Source organism: Narcine bancroftii, chromosome 12 (genome assembly GCF_036971445.1).
Source record: "Narcine bancroftii isolate sNarBan1 chromosome 12, sNarBan1.hap1, whole genome shotgun sequence".
In the NCBI taxonomy this organism is placed as follows: Eukaryota; Metazoa; Chordata; class Chondrichthyes; order Torpediniformes; family Narcinidae; genus Narcine; species Narcine bancroftii.
The window spans coordinates 74,584,650-74,602,232 of record NC_091480.1 but is presented as its reverse complement, the minus strand read 5'-3'; the positions used below and the strand labels follow the sequence as shown (position 1 = coordinate 74,602,232).

General features: G+C 43.5%; 1 protein-coding gene across 3 annotated transcripts in view; it reads left to right on the top strand.

Moving 5' to 3' along the window:
• Positions 1 to 17,583, top strand: part of tbkbp1 (TBK1 binding protein 1) — a 130,893-nt gene that overhangs the window by 24,553 nt on the left and 88,757 nt on the right. For all 3 annotated transcript variants that reach the window (XM_069906864.1, XM_069906863.1, XM_069906865.1), the window contains exons 3-5: positions 6,718 to 6,837; positions 9,285 to 9,389; positions 15,805 to 15,955. In XM_069906864.1, coding sequence (XP_069762965.1) covers positions 6,718 to 6,837; positions 9,285 to 9,389; positions 15,805 to 15,955 — 376 coding nt within the window. The remainder of the gene's footprint in view (positions 1 to 6,717; positions 6,838 to 9,284; positions 9,390 to 15,804; positions 15,956 to 17,583) is intronic.

Sequence of the window (17,583 nt, the reverse complement as noted above, 5' to 3'; positions counted from 1 at the left end):
GGCTCTGCACCCAGCCGACAGTCATTGGGTTATTATATGCTGTCTCTGATGGTCAGGGATTATCTAGCAATAAAGAACAAAGTAAATACTCTCCAGAAAGATGGGTCTAGATATCTGGACCCAAATTACAGCTCCAATGTCAGATTCCCTGACTGTGGCTCAAGGGGAACCAGATCTTTTAACAAAGGCACGGTTGGGGTAGCAGTTAGCACAATGGCATTACAGCGCCAGCAACCAGGACCAGAGTTCAAATCCCACGTTGTCTGTAAGGACTTTGTACATTCTCCCTGTGTCTGCATGGGTTTTCCCTGAGGGCTCTGGTTTCCTCCCACCATTCGAAACGTACTGGGGGTGTAGGTTAATTGGGTGTAAATTTTGCAGCATGGACTCGTGGGCCGAAATGACCTGTTACCGTGCTGCATGTCTAATTTTAAATTTTGAGTGGGAGGCTTCCTGTGCCCAAAGCCTTTGTCATTTTGTGACATGTATATTCAGCGGTGATGTGGTCGTGTTGCAAGACTAACAGTCAGAGTTCCAGCTAATTGATTCAATTGTTGGGAGAAATTAAATTTAACTAACTAAATAAAGAGTGAACAGAAAATAACATAAACCACAAAATTACTGGATAAACCCATCTGGTTCACTAATATTAGAAGAAACACGATTGGTTGCCGACACTGTAATTGTAGTAAACACACTGAAATGCTGGAGGAACTCAGCCGGTCTATTCAGCATCTATGAGACAAAGATATATTGCCGACGTTTCGGGCCTGAGCCCTTCAAGGAAAATCAGAAAAGGCCGAAGCAGGAGATAGCAGAAACAATGGGGGAGGAATCTAGACCAACAAAAGGTGTTAATTGGATGTAAAAGGTAAATGTTCTATTAATGTCATGTAATACTACATGTAGAATGTAACATACATGAAATTGTCTACTGTAAGGAAGACAGAGTTGCCACTTTGTCAAGCGCTCCTCACAGAAATGAGGCCCCAGGAAGGAACGAACTTGCATGATAAGGGACTAGGTAGAATTTATCCTGTTTGTGCGAAAGGAGATGGAATGGAGAGACGGGGGTGGTGGGGGTGGGGGGGGGGTGGAGGGTGTGAACGAAAGCCAGAGACGTCAATATTAATGGGGGAGTCCTCCACCACTGTTTAAAGTCTGAGACTTTCTGATATCTCCTGCTTCGGCCTTTTCTGATTTTCCTTGAAGGGCTCAGGCCCGAAACATCGGCAACATATCTTTGTCTCATAGATGCTGAATAGACCGGCTGAGTTCCTCCAGCATTTCGATGTTTTTACTAGTTCATTAATATTCTTTAGGGAAGGGAGTCGGCTTACTCCTCCAATTGGGCCCTTTAAGTGTTTCAAGAGCCACCGATGAAATTGGGGATGGACAATAATGACTGTCAAAAACATTCCTCATTTTATGAGGGAGTAAGTAAAATAAAGTTTGCTGTGTATTTAGTGTTGATTGATATTACCACTGTGTTTTGTTGTCAGTGCAGCGTGTTGACACATTTGTGGAGGAGCGCAAGGTAATATTCCAAACAGGGACAACTGTGCATTGAGATGGTTCTTGGGGATGAATCTACCACTTAGGACATTAAAATATTGCACTGTGTAATTTGGACCATACCTGAATCTCACGATTCCTGAAAGATCACTACCGGTGCCTCTGCAATCTCTACCGCTACTTCTTTCATAACCTGAGGGGGCAATCTATCTGGTCCAGGAGACTTATCCATCATTAGATCATTCAGCTTTGGAGCACTTTCTCCCAGCCTCTGCACTCATTTCCCTTCCCAGACACCCTTTGACATCTGGGACACTGTTAATATGTTCCACAGTGAAGACTGATGCCAAATACTAGTTTAGTTCCTCTGCATCTCCTTGTCTCCCATTTATTATTTCGCCAGCGTCATTTTCTAGTGGTCCCATATCTACTCTCACCTCTGTTTTATTCTTGAAGCTTTTTGCATCCACTTTGATATTATTTGATAGTCTATTTTCATACTTCATCTTTTCCCTCCTTATGAACTTTTAGTTCCCTTCTGCAAGTTTTAAAAAGCTTTCCAATCCTTAACCTTCCTACTGATTTTTGCTTCCTTGTATTTCCTCTCTTTTTTTTCTTTTGCATTGCCTTGACTTCCCTTGTCAGCCACCATTGTGACATTTTTCCATTCTAATATTTCCTCTTTTTTGATATGTATTTATCCTGCACCTACCTCATTTCTTATTAAAGGATCCATCCCACCCCAATCTTTTCTTTTCCCTCCTTCCATCAGGCAGCAGATAGATCAGCTTCAACACATGAACCTCCAGATTCAAGGACCTTTTTTCCTGCTGTTATCAGACTCGTAAATGTCCTGTAATTGCTAAAAGATGTATCGTTCTCTGTGTCCTGCACTTTGTCTTTTTAACAGCACTCTGCGACTCGCTGTAACACCCCACCCTGCCCTCTGCGACTCGCTGTAACACCCCACCCTGCCCTCTGCGACTCGCTGTAACACCCCACCCTGCCCTCTGCGACTCGCTGTAACACCCCACCCTGCCCTCTGCGACTCGCTGTAACACCCCACCCTGCCCTCTGCGACTCACTGTAACACCGCACCCTGCCCTCTGTGACTCACTGTAACACCCCACCTGCACCCTGTGACTCTCTGTAACACCACATCCTCACATTTGTTTTATTACTGCACTACCTGCTCTTCTTAAATATGAGTTGACTTGCCTGTATAGCATGCAAAACAAAGCTTTTCACTGTATACCAGAACATGCAACAATAAACAATACCATTGTGGGGAAGAAAGCAAACACTTTGAGATGAGAGTGTTGGACTTTTGGACAAGGCAACAGTCAGGCATGTGGTGGCAGAGCAGGTGTATTTGAAAGCAATAGCCATTCACATTTGCCAGAATTCCCTCTATCTCCATATCTTCCCTTTTCTACCCCCTCAGCACCATGGTAGTTAATTAAGGTATACTTCTAAACAAGAGGATGTAAAATTTGCCAAATTTGAGGTAAATATGTTGAAAAGACCATTTAAAAGTCTGGTTTACACATTAAATTACATTGAGCTGTTTTGGTGTGAGTTGAAGGTTTGGGCAAGATCTTTAATGTGCCAGCAAAATTAATGGTCCACATTACTACCTATGTTTGGAATCATAGAGTCATATGATGTGGAAACAGGCCCTTCGGCCCATCCTACCCATGCCGATCAAAATTCACACCCACACATGTCCCACCTGCCTGTATTCGGCCCATATCCCTCTGAACCTTTGCTATCCATTCAGTGGACATATTGTGTAGCCACACCTCTGCCTTCCTCATAGAGATCCTTCACGCAGAGATTGCAAGCAGAAAGTTCCTCTTGTTAAAGTTGGAATCCACTGAGCTACAACCAAAGCAGTTGGCAGCAAGGGAGCTCATGCTTGCATCTAAATATAGCCTAATGTAGGTGAATGGGTTACAGTGTAAGTGTGTGTGAAAATGGGTCAGGTTTTGTGCTCTTCAATCATCTCAGATGCAAGGGAAGCCCAGCAAATGTGCAGAAATCAGCCAATCAAAATCTGATTTTCTTTTCAAGGAAATTTGGAATGAAGCACAAGGGAATTAACAAATAGGATTCTGGGACCAGGTTAACAATTAAACCACCCCAATAGAAATAGTTAATTTGGAAGCATACTCATGCAACAAAGGGCTCTTGTTCATTGGTAGATGCAGGTTTAGGTTAAAGCATCAAAATTCTGGCAGTCTGTTTTCAAACGTATCTTCTTATCGATAACTAAATCAAATTTAGATTTGTATTAAATTTTAAATTAAATTTAAATTTTCCATTTTAAATTTAGACATTCAGCACGGTAACAGGCCCTGCTGTCCCATGAGCCCATGCTGCCCAATTACACCCAATTAACCTACAACTCCCGTACGATATATATATATATATATATTTTTTTTTTTTGGAGGGTGGAAGTGCCCAGAGGAAACCCCCATAGACACAGGGAGAATGGGCCAACACCTGACAGACAAGGTCAGATTCGAAGCCAGGTTGCCAGCTCTGTAACAGCGTTGCGCTAACCACTACACTTAACCGTGCCGCCCAAACCCTTCTCCAGGATGCATAATAGGTTCCTACCCTGTGCGATCTCAGTTCTAAAATTTTGCTTCACATCCCTTCACGAATATCGCTTTTGCTGTCTCTGTATCCCCCTACTGCCCTAACCCTTCTCCACACTCTCTGAACCTGTGCAAACTAACCATTTGCATTGGTTGTCATCTGTTCCGGACTTGAGCTCTGAAATTGCATCTTTTCAATCATTCATGCCTCCACAAGTTTCTTATTATTTGGGATCCTTCTTAAAGAGAATCAAATTTTCTGTCGTCTGAAGAGCAGGGGTGTTGTCCTTGACGTCCTGGTCAGAAATAATTCCTCAAAATGCAGTACAATCTGGCGGTTATTGCACAGCTGTTTGAGGGAGTTTGAAGTATTTTGGGACTTTGGGGGGTGGATAGATAGTGAGATACTTTTCCCTCAGCAGATGTGTCTTTCAGCACAAGCCATAGGTTTAAACTAAAGCCCCTTTCTCACTTGCAAGTGTTCCCAGGAATCAAACACCAATCAGCCTTTAAAGTGGTAAGTGTGAAAGCAAAATCAGCTCAATGCCGGCGTCAGATGACGTCATCTCACACTGGGGATTGACAGCCTCGACCCCTAGTACAATCCCTGGTGTCTGCAGATGCTGGCATTGCAATCAGGCAAGTTTTTGCATGAGTGAAGGAAGAAAAGATTAAAATGAAGGTATAAACTTTGGCATGGGAAAGTTGCAGATGGGGAGAGAGAGATAGAGAGAGAGAGAGAGAGAGAGAGGAAAAAAATAGCAATAGCGTTCAATTTTTAAACAGCGTGGGAAAATTGGTAGTGCTATAATGCACAATTTATAAAGACTGGAAAGAAAGCAATGGTGGACTTGACTTCCCAGAATGCTGTGCAACAGAGAAACTCCTCTATGAATGCTCCATGCATACAGCCAGGCATACAGCCCTTTCTCTGCTACATGGCATTCTGGGAGGGCAGGTCAGCCGTTGCTTTATCCGACGGTATTTATACATTGTACACGATAGTGCTACCAACTTTCCCACCCTGTTTAAAAATTACTTGCTCTTTCCCTCAGTCCCTTATAAAAGTTTACATAGGTCGGCACAACAACAGGGGCTGAAGGGCTCATACTGTGCTGTATATAAAGTTATAATTAGGCATGATTAATTTTGTTCAAATATAAGATCATAATACATTGATCAGGATTTAGGGGAGGTCCACCATTGCTCAATGTGTCGTGACATCACTGGTAGAAGGTAGAGCAGTCCTAACTTCGGGGACAGCTCCTTGCAAGTGTGAAAGCATCAATGTCCCAGTTAGGAGTGGTCAAGTGTGAAAAGCCAAATCCCCATTCCTATCCCAGGCTACTGAACACCCAATTTAGTGGGATGCAAGTGTGAAAGGGGCTTAAGATTTGTAGGACATTTGGAGTAGGATTTGATTTTAGCCATGTTGGGTAGTTGAAATCTGATGAGATGATAGAAGCAAGTCCTTCACAACGTTAACTGAGTACTTTGATGATTACTGGAGCAGAAGGGCTGTGGTCTGAGTGCTGGGAAATGAGTTTGGTATACTGAGTATATACATGTAATAGTCAACACCACCTCTACCCCCCTGCTGATTTGGCCCCAAAATCTGGTATTTTCCATGTATCGTGTGTAAAAGTTGACCCTTTCTATTTTTGCCCCTGGCCGCTTGCCCATCCAAGCTCCTAACACTCAGAACGCAGACTCTCGCCTAGGCCCCGGCTGTCCGCCCACCGCAGCTCTTGACGCCCTGACAACGGACTCTCGCCTAGGCCCCGGCTCCCCACCCACTGCAGCTCCTGACGCCCCGACCACGGACTCTTGCCTTGGCCCCGGCTGCCTGCCCACTGCAGCTCCTGATGCCCTGACTGCGGATTCTCGCCTAGGCCCATCGCTGCTTCCGAAAACCCAACTGCAGTCTCTCACCTGGGCTCCGGCCGCCTGCCTATTGGAACACCTGACAACCCAACCATGAGCTTGCCTAGGGCGTGGCCGCCCGCCTATCCAAGCTTCTAACACCTTGAACAATGCAGGCACTTACCGTGGTCTAAAGAAGTGTGCGTGTAATAGTCGACTCCCTAAATTTTGCTCTAAAATTTGGTCCACAAGATTCGACGTTTATGCAGTAGATGGCTGGCTCTTTTACAGTGGGCTGAAGAGCCTGTTCCCATGATGCATCATTGTGACGTTCAATGACCCCCCCCCCCCCCCCATTCCTCTTCAAACAATGCAATTGAAGCTCACATGAGACACGGCCTTGGTTTAAAATCTTCTTATCCATGGATCAACACGCTGGTATTAGACTATAAGATGAGATGGTTGTGTTGAAGTCTTTCTCTTGAGTGTGGCCTAAACCTTTAGCTTCCTTATCAAGACACAGAATGTTACTAACTAAGCCATGACTGGTTGAAGAACAAAGTTGGAGGATGATTGGGATGGGAAGAATTCTCTCTCAGATGGCTGCAGGTGCTCAACAAGGACACAGGGCTGAAAATGGTAGCAATCAAAACCTTAACCAATAATGAATCATGCTGGAGGAGCTCAATGGCCTTTCTCTGCTGATGTTCCAGCTCTCTTCTCCTTCATTTCCCAGTTTTCCATCTCTAATGAATGTGGAGACGGAAGGAAGTCACCCCAAGGCTTGCTTGATGTCACCCTGCTGCGTAATGAGAACAGATGTCTAAGGGAACAGCTGGACCATCTCAGGAATCAGGTTTGAGTTGTGTTTATAGGATGTGCTTCTTGTCAGTCCTTGTCAGCCAAAGGGGGTGGGTTTAAAGGGAGGAGAAAGAGGTTCAGAAGGGATGTGAGGAAGAACATAAACAACAAAAAAAATAGGAGCAGGAGTCGGCCATCCGGCCTGTCGAAACTGCTCCGCCATTCAATGAGATCATGGCTGATCTGATGATCGGCTCATCTCCACTGACCTGCCTTTTCCCCATATCCCTTAATTCCCCTACTATGTAAATATCTATCCAACTTTTTCTTAAGTATATTTACTGAGGTCACTTCCACTGCTTCACTGGGTAGCAAATTCCACAGATTCCCCACCCTCTGGGAAAAGCAGTTCCTCCTCATCTCCATCCTAAATCTACAACCCTGAATCTTGAGGCTATGCCCCCTCGTTCTAGTCTCCTCACCAATGGAAACAATTTATCTACCTCTATCTTATCTAAGCCTTTCAGAACTTTATACATTTCTCTAAGATCCCCTTCCATTCTTCTAAATTCCAGCGAGTACAGTCCCAGGGAACTCAATCTCTCCTCATTGGCTCTTTCTCTCTCATCCCTGCAATTAACCTGGTGAACACCCTCTGCACCATTTCCAAAGCCAGTACACCCCTCCTCAAGTAAGGAGACCAGAACTGCATGCAGTCCTCCAGATGTGGCCTCACCAGGACCTTGTACAGTTGCAACATAACCTCCCTGCTCCTAAATTCAATCCCTCGTGCAATGAAGGCCAACATTCCATTTGTCCTCTTGACAGCCTGCTGCACCTGCAAAACAACCTTTTGTGATTCATGCACAAGTACGCCCAGGTCCTTTTGCACAGCAGTATGCTGCAATCGCTTGCCATTTAAATAATAATCTGATTTTCCTATTTTCCTTCCAAAGAGGATAGCTTCACATTTACCAACACCTCACTCAGAGGATAATTTCATGGAGAGGAACTGGCCCTTCCATCCGTGATATCTGTGCAAATCTAAATGTCCAAATTAAACTAAAACACTGGTGATTGTATATGATACATATCCCTATGCCATGTGGATTCATGTTTCTATCTAGAAGTTTCTTAAATGTGACTATTCTATTTGCTTCCTCCTCTACCTGTGCCAGACTGTTCCAGACACCCACCACTCTGCATTATGTCATTGTCCTCCAGATCTCCTTTAACGACCTCCTCACTTTAAACATATGTCCTCTAGCATGTGACATTTTACCCTGGGTCAAAGATTCTGTCCACCCTATCTCTGCCTCTCATAGTTTTATATCTCCCAGCCTCAGGCGCTCCAGAGAAAACGACTGAAATTTGTCCAGCCTCTCCTCGTATCTCAAACCCTCTAAACCAGGCAGTATCCTGGTAAATTTTAATTTTTAATTTTTTAAAAACATTTTAATTTAAAAGAATTTTTAAATTTGTATTTAAATTACAGCACAATATAAACGCTATATGTTTTGAATCCTTCTGAAGCTCTGTGAATCCATTCCAAAGCCTTCACATCCTTCCTGTAATGAGGTTGTAATATGGCACTTCAGGAGCAGGTAGAGACCAGGTTCAGCTTTAGTCTGTATAAAATATTGTCGAATAGTAAGGCTGTGGGAAATGAGTGGCAAGCCAAACTATACATTATAAAGAAAGAGAAAACCTGACCCAAGATGATGCTGACGGCAGAATTGTCAAACAGAAAGAAAATAGCATGATTGCCTGGCATCCCATTTGCTGCCCAATACCTCCATCAGCGCACAGTAAAGTGGCAGCACTGTGTGCCATGTAGACAGTGCACATTGGCAACTCCTCTGGCTTCTCAGAAAGCACCTTCTACACCAAAATACAACGATGGCAGCAGGCAGACGGGAACATCAGCACGTACAGGTTCCCCTTCGGGTTGCACGCCATCCTGACGTAGAAATAGATTGTTGATGAATTTAAATCACAGAATCAAAGAATAGTTGTAGGATTGAAAGAGGTCATTCAGCCCACAGTCTAGGCCAGCTCTTTGTAAGGCTTGCCCTGCAAGTCTCACTGCTGCCCTCCATCCATCCTCCCTCAACCCCCTAAATTCTTTCTGTGTGGAAACTTGCCCTTTCTGCCTTTGGAACCCACCAATTAAATCTTGACCAATCATTGCACCTAGAATCATTTCCCCATCTCTCTGTTCAACCACTTTTTACACAACACCCTGGCATACCTTTACCACACTGTCTACTACTGGCCAATCACCCTTTCAGAGATTCACAATAAATGCTGGCGTAGCCAGAGTCTCCTAAGTTCCTGGAAAGAAGAGTTAAAATATATTCAGCTTGGATATAATAAAGAAGAGAGTGTTAGATTCAGTACAGTACCATGTAACTGGTCCACTCCCGTCAAGCAGATGGATCCCCTTGGGCATTTCATCAATTAGATGATGATTTTAATTAATCAATTTTAATTAATTTTCAGCTTCAAGATAGCAAAGAGAGGGAGGATCACCTGGAAGAGGTCATTCAAGCCTACGAAAAGATACGTTTGGAGAAAGAAAACCTCAACAACCAGCTGGAAGAAATGGTACATTACCACTCGAATTCAGTGTTGTGTCTGAATCATTGCTTTGCTTCTCAGTGAGTTAATACCCCTGTCACTTTCTGATCGGGTTAGTTGGCAGTAGTATCCCAGATAGTGTTGCTGTCTACTTCACTAATGATGGCCTTTAAGATTGCTGTTGGAATATAGGATAACTGGTGCTGCATTATATTACTCTACAGAAAGACTCATCTACTTAATGGAGTTCTTTTGAAGAACTAATGTGCTGTGGATAAAGAGGATCAGTCTGCATTTAAGGTGCCTCATCAAAGATGATAGGAGAAAAATAAGAGCTTTGTCTAGTGGGTAGCACACTGGCAGGGATAGAAGAGTAGCTGGTTAATAGGGAACAAAGTTGGCACAGATGGATGATCTTTTTCCAGTTGGAAAGATGTAACAAGTGTTGTGCCCCAAGGATTGGCACTTGGGTCTCAGCATTTTAAGATGAATAGAAATAACTTAGATGAAGGTATTAAAGGTTATGGAATTGGCTGTTGGCACAAAGGTAGGCAGGAATGTCCATTGTGGAGCATCAGGAGAATACAGAGGGATGTTGACTGGGTTGTCAAAGATCTAACAATTGTTAATTTTGGTTAAGAAAATGGAAATAAAGAAATACAAGTATTGAGAGTTTTGAGGGAAATGGATGAGTAAATGTATTTTTTTAAAATTTAGACATACTGCACTGTAACAGGCCCTTCTGGACCAAAAGCCTGTACCACCCAATTACATCCAATTAGCCTACAACCCCCATATGTTTTGTGCGGTGGGAGCAAACTGGAACACCTGGAGGAACCCCACACAGATACAAGGTCAATGGAAAGACAGTGCCGGATTCTAACCTGGCATTGTAACAGTATTGGGCTAGCCGCACCACTTTTATTGTTCATCAAAGGTAGTGTGTAGGTGAAGCACCTTCTAAGGAAAGCTAGCAGAAAGACCTCATTTATTACTGGAGAAAATGAACTTAAAAATGGGAGTGCTTCCAATGGATAAGAGGTTGATGCGACCATATCTCAAGTACTATGAAGGGGTGAATGTGTAGGAACTGGGGTTCCGCCATCAGTATCACTTTGGCTCCTGTTTTCTCTTTCTTTATAGCGTATAGTCTGGCCTGCTACTCATTTCCCATAGCTTTACTATTCACCAATATTTTACAGAGACTGAAGTTGAACCTGGTCTTTAATTACCATATTACAGCCTCATTATAGGAAGGATGTGAAGACTTTAGAATGGATTCAGAGAGGCTCAGAAGGGTTCAAAACGTACAGGGTTGTAGGTTAATTGAGGTAAATGTGTAGGAAGCAACTAAGAGGAAGTGCACAAGACTTGTACCTGGAATGGGTGGGCTGTTTCATGAGGAGTTGTTGCACAGGCTAGACAGTTCCCATATTGTTCAGAGCAGAAAGAGACCCTGTCTGCCAACCTACCTCGTGCTGACACAAAGGCCTTTCCTATCCAAATGCTTCTGAGATGCAAAATATTGCAGCACAGCGCAGGCCCTTTGGCCCAGGATGTGTTGACCTATTCCAGATCAATCTAATCCCTCCCTCCCTCCCAGCTCATAACCCTCTAGTGTTCTTGCCCCCATCTGTCTGGCTTTTACCAGCCTCCACTACCATCCCTGGCAATGCATCCCAGGCCACCACCACTCTCTGGCTTAAATCAAATTTAAATATAGTCATACAGCAAGGTAAAAGGCCATTTCAGCGCACAGATCTGTGCCGCCCAATTTACACCTAATTGACCAACAACCCCCCCCCCCAGTATGTTTCAAACGGTGGGAGGAAACCTAAGGCTCTGGGGAAAACCCATGCAGACATGGGGAGAATGTACAAACTCCTTACAGACTGAGCAGGGATTCGAACCCCCGTCCCGACCTCTGGTGCTGTAACGGCATTGTGCTAACCGCTACACCAACCGTGCCACCCAAAAACAAGAAACTTAACTCCGACCTTGTCCTTAAACTTTCCTCCACTATATTAACATCCTCTGCTACTTGTTATGGTCGCCCCAGGAAAAAGGTGTTTTTCTCTTATCTATGCCTCTCATAATGTTATATTCCTCCATTAATTGTATCTGCCTGCACCACCTCCTCTGCCACCTCCTTCCAGATATTCATCATCATCTATGTGAAAGACCTATCCCTCAGATCTCCATTAAAATTTTCCCCTCTTGTTAAACCTGTGCCCTTTAGTTGTAGACTCTTCTGTCTTGTGGAAGAAAAAAGATTCTGACTGTCCTGTCAATGCACCCTCATAATTTTATAAATATCTATAATGTTATCCCACCACCTCCTGCAAGTGAAAATAAACCCAATCTGCTCAATCTCTCCTTCTAACTTCAGCCCTCCATTCCAGGCCATACCCTGATGAACCTCTTCTGGACTCTCTCTATTACTACCCCATCCTTTCTGCTGCGTGGTGACCGAACTGTGCGCAATGGTCTGATTGCAGCCGATCTGCAATATAACATCCCGACTCTTGTACTCTGTGCCTCGGTGTATAAAGTCAAGCAAACCGAATGTCTCTTAAATTTGACCTATCCACCTGTGCCGTCACTTTCAGGATGTTATGAACTTGCACCCAAAAGATCTCTCTGAACGTCAACCCTCTTGTGGCCCCTGTCATTTACTGTGTATGAAGCAAAATTTGGGGTTGAAGTTTTTAGGAGATCTCTTCCTCAAAAGACATTTGTTAGAAGTGGAATCTTTTGAATGCTGTTACTAATTTCCAGGTTTCTGAATTTGCTAGTTAATGATGTAATCTCAGTGCTGTTCTACTCCTCTTAAAAGCTGGTTAACATTTTTGAGATTAAAATCTTGAGCAGCGGAGCTCTTTATTTTTCTTAAGTTGATTTGGAATTTTTGTGTTTGATCTGGTTCAAATCCATGACATAAATGCAGTGAGAAGCTGTGTTTTCTCTTTTCCCTGCTTCTATTTTTAGCCGCTGATGCTCAAAGGTTGATTCTGAGGAATAGTTTCAAAAGCATCTTGTGAAAACAGGGCCTGCTGGGATTTTAAGCTAACCTGCTTCAAAGGTCTGGCCTGTGAACTTGTTATTGGCCCCTGTCGGACCTGTTGAGTTGTACCAAGCTGTCCCTGAGGCAGCAGAGTTTGTAAAAAATGATGTATCTTTGCTCCATCCAAAATCACTTTCTCTTCTTGTCAGGTTATAGCTTCCATTTAAAACCTTGAACTGACTGTGTCAAAGGTTCTGTACAGTGGTCCGATTCTTGATTTCCTTTGAGACAGCACAGCTTCAGGGCACTGCAAATATTATTCCTGAAAAATCCTATGAGATGAAAAAGATCATAATCTCCAACATACATTCAACTCGGCATTTGGTTTTACTGGGTAAACAAGGGGTAAGAACATGAGGAGCAGGAGTCGGCCGTCCGGCCCGTTGAGCCTGCTCCATTATTCAATGTGATCGTGGCTGATCTGATGATGGACTCAACTCCACCCACCTGCCTTTTCCCCTTATCCCTTAATTCCCCTACTGTGAGTATATTAAAAAAAATCTATCCAACCTTGTCTACGATATAGTTACCGAGATCGCCTCCGCTGCTTCAATGGGCAGTGAATTCTATAGATTTACTACCCTCTGGGAAAAAGCAGTTCCTCCTCATCTCCATCCTAAACATGCTCCCCTGAATCTTGAGGCTATACCCCCTAGTTCTAGGAAAAAATGTGCATATAACAATAAACAGAATTTTGACTCCCAGTAAGAGACAACATTTGCTAAGCTCTTCCCTCAGTAAAGGAGACATAATTTATTGACACTAGTCGACACAGTTTGAAAAACGATTAGTTTCTATTTGAAAAAGCACAATGTTGGAGAAACTTTGCAGGTGAAACAGTGTACTGTACATAGTAAATGTAACCAACATTTCTGACTTGAGCCCTTCATCAAGGTATGAGCAAAATGTAGACAGATGCCCAACTCTTTGCTTTCTAAAGTACTGGCAGTCCCCGGGTTACAAACTAAATCTGTTCCTAGGTCTGTCTTTAAGTTGAATATGTCGGTAAGTTGAGCCTTTTCTTGCATTGAAATACAGGCTAACGGGCATATTACACTGATTTTGATCGTCAATGGCAATGTGATCTGATTCAAAATGGCAGACCGCATTATCCTTCCTTGAGCCGGTGAAGCCAGGTGTAGTCCGTTCATTTGTATGAGTTGTCCGTAGGTCGGGCGTTCGTAACCCGGGGACTGCCTGTCCACGGTTTGACCTGCTGAGTTTCTCCAGCTTTATGTTTTTACTTCAGTCACGATGTCTGCAGACTTTCGTGTATTACTCCTACTTTCTTTTTGACATAGTTTGACACCCCTAATAGCTTTACAAGAACTCAGAAAAGTACATCCCTCTTTTTAAGACTGCTTCCTCTCTTGTTCTGTTGCTTCTTGGGTGGCTGATAAGTCCAATTAGGGATGGGCGGAGTCTGTCGCACTGGGCTGGGTGGAACTCTTGAAAACATTGGTTCTCAACCTTTTTCTTTCCACTCACATATAAGTATTCCCTATGCCATAATTTGTCATTAGTAAGGGATTGATTAAGGTGGGATGTGGGTGGAAAGAAAAGTTTGAAAACCATTGTTTTAATCGTCCCTAATTGACTCGTTATGTGCATGGTTTCATATCTCCAAAGGAAATGGGCCAATGACAATTTTCTCAAGCAAAATATTTCAGTAACAATTGGGTCTAGAGCAGTGATTCTCAACCATCCTGTCCCACTCACATACCACCTTAAGCAATCCCTTACTAATCACAGAGCACTGATGGCATAGGAATGACTTAAGGAATAGGGAATGCTTATATGTGAGTGGAAAGAAAAAGGTCGAGAACCACTGCTTTAAAATATTTTTATTGAGTTTAACAAAAATCCTTTACACAGGGTATATTAATGGTAGCAAATAATATATACATATCACATATCAATTGTAAATTAGAAGCAAAACCATAATTATGACATTAACTTAACTTAGTTCAGGACATCAAATTCTATAATTATAATAATTAAACAATTAAACCATAACTTGTACTATGTCAAAAATCAATATTGAATACAAAAATTACACAAATAATACACATAAAATTCCCTTACATGGGCTAAGTAGAACTCAATGGGATAGCTTACATACACCTGCCAGAGTGCCAAAATGTTCAGCCTTTTCTCGGATCCATCAGTTTGAGCTGTCCTTTGAGCCTATCTGGGTGTAATCAGACCTGAAAACAGTGGTTCTCAACCTTTTTCTTTCCACTCACATATAAGCATTCCCTATGCCATAATCTGAGCTGGGAGCAGATACTGACTTTGATTAACCCATTTCAAGAATTTTCCAGAGGGAGTGTGGGTGGAATTTTTCCGATACCCTGCACAATGTCTGATAAGGCTCCAGCGTAAGGCAGCAGCCCACTTATACATAGCAAGCTCATACAGCCAGTATCGTGTCAGTTGAAGGATGGGGTTTGAGTGGAAACTTCCCCACTCTTCCTCGGTTACAGTAGGAGTTCATGAGGTGGCTCATCTGAAAGAGAGGAAGTCTGACTGCACAGCACTCCTGATCCCAGAAGGACCTGTAGGTGCATAGGATCCCCACCTCCCTCTTTCCTCCAGGTCATCCTGCCTTGAAAAGACTGCCTTTCAACCTTTGGGTCCCAATCATTCAACTTCGTGCCCTGCAGGATTTAGGAGTATCTTCTCCACATAGCCCCCATTGGCTCCTCTCAACATATTTCACAGGTAATATCATCAATGCCCCTATTCTGTGGGTGAATGAATGGAGTGCATGAATGATCTGAGGTCATTAGTGAATCATCAATTCCTTTGCAGCTGTAACCATGTAAAAATGAATGTCTTCAAGGGAAGAGCATGAAGAAAACGTGAAAGGAAATTTGGATATTAGTGTAAATAAGGAAGGATGTTTCCATTAGATTTAAGACAAACTGCTTCTCCCACAGAGTAGTGAATCTGTGGAATTCTCTGCCCAAGGAAGCAGAAGAAGTTGCCTCATTAAGTATGTCTAAGATACAAATCAATATACTTTTGCGTATTGAGGCTAATGGGGAAAAGGTGAGCTGCTGCGATCTTATTGATGATGGGCCAGGCTTGACAGACCAAATGGCTGATTCCTGCTCATTTTTCTTATGATCAATGAGAAGCTGGGGGGACTGAACTGGTCAGGCAACTTCCATGGGTAGAAATCGAGAGGCAGGATCCGGACCTGGAACACTGACTCAGCATTTCTCTCCATGGACGCTGCCTGATCTGCTGAGTCCCTCCAGCTTCTCTTTCTTTGTCTTGGGTACCAGTGCCTGCATGATCCAGCCAACTCAGGTGCAGCATCATTAACTGAAGCCACCGTCTTCCTGATCCTTGATGGTTTTCTTCTCACAGACGGTCCTGGTGGAAGATCACGTCTCAACAATTCAAAGACTGGAACAGGCTCTGATGCTGAGGGACAGTTCTGTTCAGTTATTCAGCAATCAGCTCCAGACAAAGGACGAGTGGATGATTCGACTGAGCCCACTGCCCAGTGGCCATCAGGGTAAGCTCCATTGTCTACCTATTCACGGGAATCGGGGGCATCATTCCAGAAGAATTTGAAAGGGCGATAGGCATTGACAGCCTGTGTTCTAAAGGAGGAAGCCACCCACTAGGAAGCTTGCTTGTCATTCTGTACATCAGTGCTGTAAAACTGTAACAGTGCAATATGGCAATGTGCTGGAGAAACTTGGCAGGTCACACAGCATCTAGAGGAAGTATCAGGTGTACCTGAAGAAGAGCCCAGACCTGAAATGTTGGATACCCTTTACTTTTTCTTTCCAATTTCAGTTTTATTGTCAGAATACATACATGATATCACATACAGCCCTGAGATTCCTTTTTCCTGTGGGACAGACAGAATGCAAAGTGTGATTGCGGCCTTCAACAGATGTATTCAGTTTTCTATCAGATGTGTTTGTTAAAATTACACCCAACTGCACCCAGTTTCTCTTTTCCTCCAATTCCTTTCTTACACTGATGTCACAAGGACCTAGAGCCAGTCTCCTGGATGATTAAATATCAGGCAAGGTTATTCCAACTGCGCATTACAGCTGCCATGTAAAAGGCAAGTGCAATGTCTCACCAGCGACTGATTTCACCTGCATTTTATTCTGAAATTAAAGCAGAAATTTGCTCAGGAGCCTCAGAAGGTCAAGGAGAGCCCCTGGAGGAAGAAATAGTTAGTGCTTCAAGTTGCATACAGTGGGCATAGAAGCATAGATTTTTAAAGAGAACCCAAGGGGGAGGGCAGTAAATACAAAAGTGTGAAATGTCAAGCTTAGACTGTTGAGGTTCGCTGCCTGCATCATAGTGATCTGCCAGAACATAGGACCAGGCTATTCTTCCCATCAAATCTGTGCAATCCCACTCCCCCACCTATTCCTCTGTAACCCATTCTGTCTCACTTGAACATCAACTCTTCCCAATTCTCACACAACCCACCTATACTGTACACTTAGGATATTTCACAGCGGTCCATTAACCAGTTAGATAGTCCATGGGAAGTGGGAGGAAACTGGAGCACCTGATGTCTGGGAGAAAGTGCACCAGAGGTCAGGATTCAACCCATGTAATTGGAGGTGGCTGATCTCCAGAGGTAGTGAGCATTAATGGGAAAGGCATAGACAGAGTAGATGTAGAAAGGTTGTTTCCCATGGTGGAAGAGTCTAGGACAAAAGGTCGTAACTTCAGGATTGAAGGGTGTCCACTTAGAACTGAGATGCGGAGGAATTTCTTCAGCCAGAGGGTGGTAAATCAATGGAATTTGTTGCCACACAGGCAGTTGTGGAGGCCAAGTCATTGGATGCATTTAAAACAGAGATTGAGAGGTTTGCGATTAGCCAGGACATCAAAGGTTATGTGGAAAAGGCTGGGTTGTGGGCTGAATGAGAAATGAATCAGCTCATGATTGAATGATGGGGCAGACTCGATGGGCTGCATTTCTGCTCCTTTGTGTCTTATGATCTGTTGTGTTACAGTATTCCCCCTTTGCCAATGCTCCAGAGATCAGGTGGAGGTGAGTATGAAGGTTGCGGGACTGGAGGATAAGGTCAATTGAGAGCAAATTCAGGTATCAGCCCAGAAACCAAGCAGTCGGCACATTGGGGCTAGAGAAACACTGCTGATGAC